Source organism: Chinchilla lanigera, unplaced genomic scaffold (genome assembly GCF_000276665.1).
Source record: "Chinchilla lanigera isolate Chin_1 unplaced genomic scaffold, ChiLan1.0 scaffold00012, whole genome shotgun sequence".
NCBI lineage: Eukaryota > Metazoa > Chordata > Mammalia > Rodentia > Chinchillidae > Chinchilla > Chinchilla lanigera.
Window position 1 is genome coordinate 26,576,639 of NW_004955413.1, and position 8,249 is coordinate 26,584,887.

Here is an 8,249-nt window from a genome sequence, read left to right on the forward strand (position 1 = left end):
AAAAACAAAAACAAAATAAAGCTGGGTATGGTGGCACACGCCTGTAATCCCAGCAACTCAGGAGGCTGAGGCAAGAGGATTGCTTGAAATTCTAGGCCAGCATGGGCTACAAAGTAAGCGCAAGGCCATCCTGGCTGGGTGTGGTGGTGCACACCTGTAATCCCAGCACTCGGGAGTCTGAGGCAGGAGGATCATTGCAAGTTCGAGACCAGCCTGGGCTTCAAAGTGAGCTCAAGGCCAGCCTGAACTGCATAGCAAGACCCTGTCTCAAAAAGACAAAAATAAAAAAGTAACATAATAAAACAACAAAAGAGTGGGGCTGTGCTTACCTGTAACCCCACTGCTCAGAAGCCTAGGGCAGGAGGATTGCTGCGAGTTTGAGACCAACCTGGGCTGTGAAGCAAGATCCTGTCTCAAAACAAAACAAAAATGCAGGTCCTTGCTCATGCTAGGCAAATGCCATACAACAGAGGAGCTAGTTCCCAGTTTCCTTTTTTTTTGTACTGGGAATCGAACTCAGGACCTTGCACTTGGCCAGTAGGAACTGTGCTGCTGAGCTATATCCCCGGCCACCCCCTGAGCCCTTTTATACTATTTTTATTGTTTACAATTCCCTACAGTATTCAGCAGTGCACCAGGTGCGTAGTAGGCCATAACACATAGGTATGTGTTAGGCACATTGCACAACAATGACATCGTGCGAGGTCTTTCTCAGAATGTACCCATGCTAAGCAATGCTTGAGGAGAAACGTAACGAAATGGGAAGCAGATCATTTAGGCCGTCTGGCGGGATGCAGAGGATGACACAGGGTCTTGCTATGTAGCCCAGACTGACCTCAACCTCATAATGATCCTCCTGCCTCAGCCTTCCAGGTGCTAGGATTACAGACCTGAGCCACCATGCCTGATTTAAAGGTCACTCTTCACAGAGCCAGATACTTGGCACTTTCCAAAGTATTTATGTGTTGGATTGTGTATTCTTTCCTACCGGGAAAGAATCTTATCCATGTGGGGCTCCTGTTTAGACCATGAGTCTGCAAACGCGAAGCATCCGCTCAGGGCCAGGCAAGTCGACTCTCAGTCCTCACAGGTCCTGGCACTGTCACGGGGTCCGGCAGCAGGGACACCACTAGCTGACAGTTTAACTGTGCAGCCATTAGAACTCGGACTAACTCGGGAGGCTGAGGCAAGAGGATCACCATGAGTCTGAGTCTAGCCTGGGCTACAAAGTAAGCTCAAGGCCAACCTGCACTACATAGTGAGACCATGTCTCAAAAAAAAAGACCGCGGTGTGAGAAAGACATTGTAAGGCTCTCGGACCCTTCCAGTTCTCCCATCAGTTTTCTGTCCAGGTTAGACTAGCACTGTGGTTGGTGTTGGCACAGATTTATTCTTCCTGTTTGTGGCAAAGAGGGAAACAAATCGCAGGTTTCCCGGTCCGGCAATAAAGCCAACACAGTCCATCACTCTCCCTTTTTGCTTGTGTGTTTTTCAGATACTGGGTTAGACCCCAGGGAGCTTCACTACTGAAGTGCATCCTCAGCCTTTTTTTTTTTTTGAAGAGACAGGGTCTTGCTATGTAGTTCAGCTGGTCTTGAACTCACAACGATCCTCCTGCCTCAGCGCCCCCAGTGCTGGGATATTGCAGGCATGTGCTACCACACCTGGCTCTTTTATTTTTAATCTTTACTTCATGATACTGGGAATCGAACCCTGGGCATTTTTGGAGGGGAGGGGTGGGGGGTGCGGTTGAGGCACACTCTATGTAGCCCGGGCTGGCCTCAAAATCACTGATTCTCCTGCCTCAGCTTCCAAAGTGTTGGGATTACAGCCATGCCACGCGCCACCACACCTGGCTTGAACCCTGGGCTTTCAGCAGTGTTATTTCCCCAGCTCTCCCCGTTTCTAAAAATTTTGAGACCCTGCATTGCTGTGTTGCTAAACCGCCCACACTGGATTTGAATTTGGGATCCTCTTGCTTCAGCCTCCCAGACTGATGGGATTTGAATTTGGGATCCTCTTGCTTCAGCCTCCCAGACTGTGCCATCAGGTCCAGCTTTTCAATCCTGATCTCCCTAAACTGCCCAGCTGCTTTGAATTTGCAATCTTCCTGCCCCAGGGAAAAACCGAGATCAGTTGTGCGCCACTGTAGGGCCCTCCAACTATTTCCAACTAAGAGAACATGTGATCTCAGGACAGCTGTGCACGAGTTAAGAATGACCTAACACCCATGCTCTGCAGGGTTAGAGATCTTCGGAAGTCCAGACAGGACAGTGGCTTAGTACTGGTGCTCTGGGCAGGCGGGCATGGTAGCAGGGACAGTCCCAAGCCAAGCTCGGCCACTGCAGAAAGGCCAGTTCTGCAATGCGCAAGGGGCAGGCACAGGCCAGAAACGAGGGAAAGACGACCCTCCACAGATGGCCAGTGCGAAGGGGATGTGTACTCGCACGCATTGAAGAGGAGTCGCGTGGTGCACCCCTGCAATCCCAACACTCGGGAGGCTGTGTCGGGAGGATCTCAGCGATTTCCAGCCTGAACTATACAGCGAAATCCTGTCTCAAAACAACGAAAAAACAAACAAATCAGGAAAACAGACGGCGCCTGGGCCCTGGCCTCCGCCTCCGATTCCCTGGCCGGGGTCGGAAGCTCGGAAGCTCGGAAGCGGGTCAGATCTGCGGAAGGCTACTGTGGGAAGCCGCCCTCGGCGGCGGGACGCCGGCGGCCCCGGAGCGGCGCAGTGCGCCCGGCCCGCAGAGGCGGAGGCGGAGGCGGTACTGTGGGAATCCGCCCTCGGCGGCGGGACGCCGGCGGCCCCGGAGCGGCGCAGTGCGCCCGGCCCGCAGAGGCGGAGGCGGAGGCGGAGGCGGAGGCGGAGGCGGAGGCGGAGGCGGAGGCGGAGGCGGAGGCGGAGGCGGAGGCGGAGGCGGAGGCGGAGGCGGAGGCGGAGGAAGCGGCGGAGGAAGCGACGGCTGCCCTGCGGCGGGAGCGCAGCCCGGGTTCCCGGCGCAGGGGGAGCGCGAGCTCCGCGAACGTCTCCACCCAACCCGCTCACGTCGCCCACGCCACGCCCGGCCCCGCCCCGGCAACACCTCCCACCGCCTCCTGCCCAGCTGACGCGAGGCGGAGGGGAGGACACCAGCGGTAGCACCTTTAAGGGGCGTGGCCACATGCTCCGCCCCCCTCCGGGTTCTCTCGCGCCACTGTGGGAGGGATGCAGTAGAAGGCACCCGAGCGTGGGGAAAGAGCGAGGCGTGCGTCGCTGCGCAGGCGCCTTGGCGGACGACGGGTCGTGTCTTTCCAAAATGGCGGCAGCGATGGATGTGGATACCCCGAGTGGCACCAACAGCGGCGCGGGCAAGAAACGCTTTGAAGTGAAAAAGGTTGGGTCTCCCCAGTGCCTTCCTCAGGGAAGGTAGAGAGGCGGGGGTCTGGCTGGCAGGTCCGAGGGTGACCGAGGCGCGGAGGAGAGTGCTTAATTTCGGGGCGTTCCTGAGACCGGCTACCACGCAGGGAAGCTGGGGGCGGGACTTAGGCTTGATGGGCGGGACGGCTGCCCACTCTCCTGGGCAGTGTGGGTTTCTCTGGGCGCGCTCGGGGCCCAATCACAGAAATGCTTCTTGAGATGCGCGGGGTTGCGACTTGGCAGGGGGAACTGCAGTCGGGTGCTGGGAATGAGCAACAGCACAGGATGCAGGCACGCGCGTGGGGTGGGGGGGAGGGGGGCTCGGAGCGACTGCGGCGGGTGGAGGATGGGGAGGTGCGGCGAGAGCCAGGAACCTGCGCGCTGCCGCACTGGCGGCCTCCGGAAGCCCGGCGGTGCCCGCCCCGCCCCTTCCCGCACTTTGGGGTGGCCCTCGGACCCTGGGGGACCCCGACTTGCGGGTGGGGGGCTGCATGAGCCCGCTCTCAGGCCGTGCCCCCGCGGAGTTAAGAGAGTAGTACAGCGTGGCTCTTAGGAGACGTCTGCTGGCGGTTACCGCCCGGTCCTTGGTTCTCTGTCACGTCCAGGTCCCTCGTTAAGAACACACCTCCAAAATTAAAACAAGTGGTGGAATTTTTTTTAAAAAAAAGAAAACGCGAGCTCTGATCTCGTGCGTTTTAGGGAGGGTTGAGTACTAGTGGCAAATGGCCTGGTAAGAGTGGGAGAGTAGAGACGGGGAACGTGTCTTTTTGCCCGAGATGGCTCGTAGTGGTTCGCCGACAGTTCGGGAGAAAAGTGTCGATTCCCTTTTGAGATGAAATAAATACGTTCGAGATGACGGTCCAGAAATAGGAAGGAAGCTGTTATTCCCGGAACGTCGGCTAAACGCAGACTCCGTTCCACCTCGTCGGGGCCTTTTTACCCCCTTTGCTTTTTGGCGTCTCCTTGTGGCCTCTGCTGCTCACCTGGAGCCATCAGCCATATTGAAGAATAATAGGAGGGGGTTTGTCGTCCAGGTTAACGCGGAGGTAGAAAAGTGCTGTGTGAGTTGGTGCATCCCAAGAATTAGCTCTGAAAGCAATAAAGATTTGGGAAGTGACACCAAATTCACAGAAGAAAGGGGTATTTGGGAGCAGATATACCTGTGGAAGCCAGAGAGTCAGATTATTTAAGTACTCTTAGATAAACTTACTGAAGTTGTCTTAACTGTGAGTCTGAATATGTAACATTTGAGAATATCAGTGTGTTTGATAATAACTAAACAAAGCCGGGGGGGCTGGGGATTTAGCTCAGCGGCAAAGCGCCTGCCTGGCAAGCGCAACGTCATGAGTTCGGTACCTGGCACCGGAGAAAAAAACAAACAAACAAAAAAAAAAAAACCAAAGCCGGGTGTGGTGGCGCTCCCCTGTAATCCCAGCACTCCCAGCACTCAGGAAGCTGAGGCAGGAGGATTGCTGTGAGTTCGAGGCCAGTCTGGGCTACAACAAAGTGAGTTCAAAGTCATTCTCAACTACATAGCAAAACCCTGTGTCAAAAAAACAAAAAAAAAAAAAAAAAAAAAAAAAAAAAAAAATCCAAACAAGATTCTAGTGCGTTCTGCAGTGTTGTGCAGTAATCTTGTAAGATTTAAGTGACCTTGTGTGTACTGACACCGGATGACTGGTTATCCTACTTATCCTGAGATTACCCACTTTGTGATCCAATCATCTTAGTTCATTGTGTTGAACACAAGCTTTCACCTTCCTGCTCAGGCTTCCCAAGCTCCCTGGAGGAGCAGATGTTCATGCAGACATTCCCTGCATCTGTCAGGGAGACTCGCACACAATTCACGTTTGTGCTTAACCTCAAACAAGCACTAAAGAGTGATTTCTAATTTGCTTCCGTTGCTGTGGCTAGGTTATTTCAAACGATAGAGAAGAAAGTAAAAGATGCTTATTCTGTGTTCATAGACTCAACCTTTTGGGGAATGGGAGAGCAAAAGTGTAGTCTGTCGTCGTCCTCCAATACAATAAATAAGAGTAGTATGTCCCCGCAACTTTCTGTACGGTGGCCCCTTCTGCCAAAGACACGGTAAGTGCAGCGGTGTCGAAGCCCTGAGCATGCGTCCCGTTACTAAGAGAGTGCTTTGTCCCCCTCTTCTCTTTGCAGTGGAATGCGGTAGCCCTGTGGGCCTGGGACATTGTGGTTGATAATTGTGCCATCTGCAGAAACCACATTATGGATCTCTGTGAGTAATCGGAGGAGGGCGGGAGGAAGTGGGGAAGGCGCAGAGATTGTAGCTGTCTTGCTGTGACCAATTCCTCCTTCACAAGGAGACGCAGAGCACGGAGCCCCTGCACCTTCTGTGTCTAGGCCACTGGTGTGTTTGAAACAGAGTGGTTTTTTAGGATGTCCTGGAGCCAAGCCCAGCTCGCAGAGTAAGTTCTGAAGCTGGCAGGGACACGTTCAGGATGAATGTGGACATGGGAGCACTGTTCCTTGGGCCCCTGCATATCCGACCACATAGCCAGACTCAGAGGCAGAAATACGGAAAGGAAGAAAGTTACCTGAGGCAGGATAGTCTGTCTGAACTAGTTTCTGTTGGGCAAGACTTACAGTTGGAGGTGAGTAGGGCGCTGGATAGCTCTGATGCCAGCACTTGGGAGGCTGAGGCCGGAGGATCGCTGCAAGTTCAAGCTCTGCATGAATTAGATGGTGAGACTCTGTCTCAAAAACAAAAAAGGAAGGAAGGACAGACAGACAAAGGAGTAAGGATTTTTGATATTAACTGCAAACATAGTCAAAAGGACATCATTGTCAGCATTTAACTAGGTGATAATTATGCTAAAGAAATGTTATTTAAAAAAAAAAAAAAAAAGAAATGTCATTTAAATCTCCACGTAGTTCATTAGACAATGAAACCTGATTATTGCTGTTGATGTGCTGTCTTCATATCCTTGTGGTAAAGGGATAAAAATACTGATCACACCAGGAACAGTTGAGGTTCCTGTTTCACGTGTAACAAAAACCAAAATGGTTTCTTTTTTTTTTTTGTCTTTTTGAGACAGGGTCTCGCTATGCAGTTGAGGCTGACCTTGAGCTCACTTTGTAGCCCAGGCTGGTCTCAAACTCACAGTGATCCTCCTGCCTCAGCCTCCCGAGTGCTGGGATTATAGGCGTGTGCTACCATGCCCTGCAACAAAAATGGTTTCTTACTGAGATCAAAAGTGGGGCAAAGAAATGAAAAGTTTCTAGCACTGGGATCATAGTGCTTGTTTTTGAGACAGCTCTGCTTTGTTTCCACCTTCATCCTGAGCCACCCTCCTGCTTGAGGCGGGGGCTTCTCGGGCCTCCTTTCCACTCTTCAGCTGCCCTTACTGTCCTTGCGTGCCCTGTCCCTTCCAGGGAACACCCTCCACCTTCTGTCCTCACCGACGTCTGGCCCAGCCCTGTCATGTGGAAAGGTAGCCACAAAGTGAGCACATAAAGAATTTTAAATGTCCTAGTACCCACATTCACAAAGTAAAAGGAAATGGGTGGCGTTGATTTTAACATTGCAGTGTTCAGCCTGTCGTATCTAAAATGTTCTTAACATATAATCAGTGTTTTAAAATAAAAAAAGACGAGGCTGGGCTGTAGTTGGGTGCTGCAGTGCTTGCCTAGCATGCGCAAGGCCCTGGATTTGATCTCCAGCATTGCGGGTAGAAGAAAAATGAGAGAGAGACACACCTTCTCTTTGTGCCGTGTCTGGAAATTCGGTGTCCATCGCAGTTGTGCCCACAGTGTGTGAGGTATTGGAGAGCAGCGGAGCTGGGAGCTGTAGCAGTGAGCGACAAAGGAGAGCCTGGAGTTGGGCCTCAGCTCTCACCTGGAACTTGCTCAAAGGGATTTCTTCTGACTATAGTTCCAGACAGCTGTCAGCTAGGGCTGTTCCGTTAGGTGGTCCCAAGACAGCCTTTGTTGTTGTTGTACTGGGAATTGAACTCAGGACCTTGCACTTGCCAGGCAGGCGCTTGTGCCGCTGAGCTATATCCCAGGCCGAAGACATCCTGTAGTTTCCCTTTTTTTATTTGTGTTTTTTGAGACAAGGTCTCACTTTGTAATTTAGACTGGCCTTGATCTCCCTATATAGCCTAGGCTGGCCTTAAACTTGAAGTGATTCTCCTGCCTCAGCCTCCCAAGAAGTAGGATTATAGGAGTGTGCCACCATGCCTGGCAAGGATTTATGATTCTTGTAAGGATTACTTTTTAAATGCTAGAGGTTGAACCAGGGTCTTGTATTCTACCACTCCACTCCCAAAAGCAAGAATCTTGGATTTAGCTGTGTACCGTAAATCTGATTTGGCATTAAATGAATGATTAGACACATAGCTATAAATAAGAATAATGGGCTGGTCCTGGTAACCACGCCTGTAATCCCAGCATGAGGGAGGCTGAGGCAGGAGGATCACAAGTTCGAGGCCAGCCTGGGCTACAAAGTGAGCTCAACGCCAGCCTAAACTGCATAGCAAGACCCTGTCTCAAAAAGACCAAAGAAAGAAGGGAAGGAGGGAGGGAGAGAGAAGGAGAGGGAGAGAGAGAGAGGGAGAGGGAGAGAGAGGGGAGGGAGAGAGAAAGAAAAAGAAAAGAAAGAAAGAAGGAAGGGAGGGAAGAAAGAAGAAAGGAAGGACAGAAGGAAGGAAAGGAAAGAGGAAGGAAGGAAGGAAAGAGAAAGAAAAAGAATAATCATAGCCATGCCCCAGTAAAACTCCTGGTCTGAGAGCTCCTTGGAGTATACATGGATACCGCAGGCTGTCCTGCTTCCTGTTCATTTTACCTTTCTTTATCTTTTCTTTTTTGTTTGTTTGGG

At 51.9% G+C, this 8,249-nt stretch overlaps 1 protein-coding gene across 1 annotated transcript in view; it reads left to right on the plus strand.

Annotated features, from left to right (window-relative positions):
- Positions 1-3,120: 3,120 nt before the first annotated feature.
- Rbx1 (ring-box 1, E3 ubiquitin protein ligase) overlaps positions 3,121-8,249 on the plus strand; it is a 13,222-nt gene continuing 8,093 nt past the window's right edge. Inside the window, exons 1-2 of the mRNA XM_005379338.2 lie at positions 3,121-3,380; positions 5,570-5,648. Of these exons, the coding sequence (XP_005379395.1) occupies positions 3,168-3,380; positions 5,570-5,648 (292 nt within the window). The 5' untranslated portion in view covers positions 3,121-3,167. The remainder of the gene's footprint in view (positions 3,381-5,569; positions 5,649-8,249) is intronic.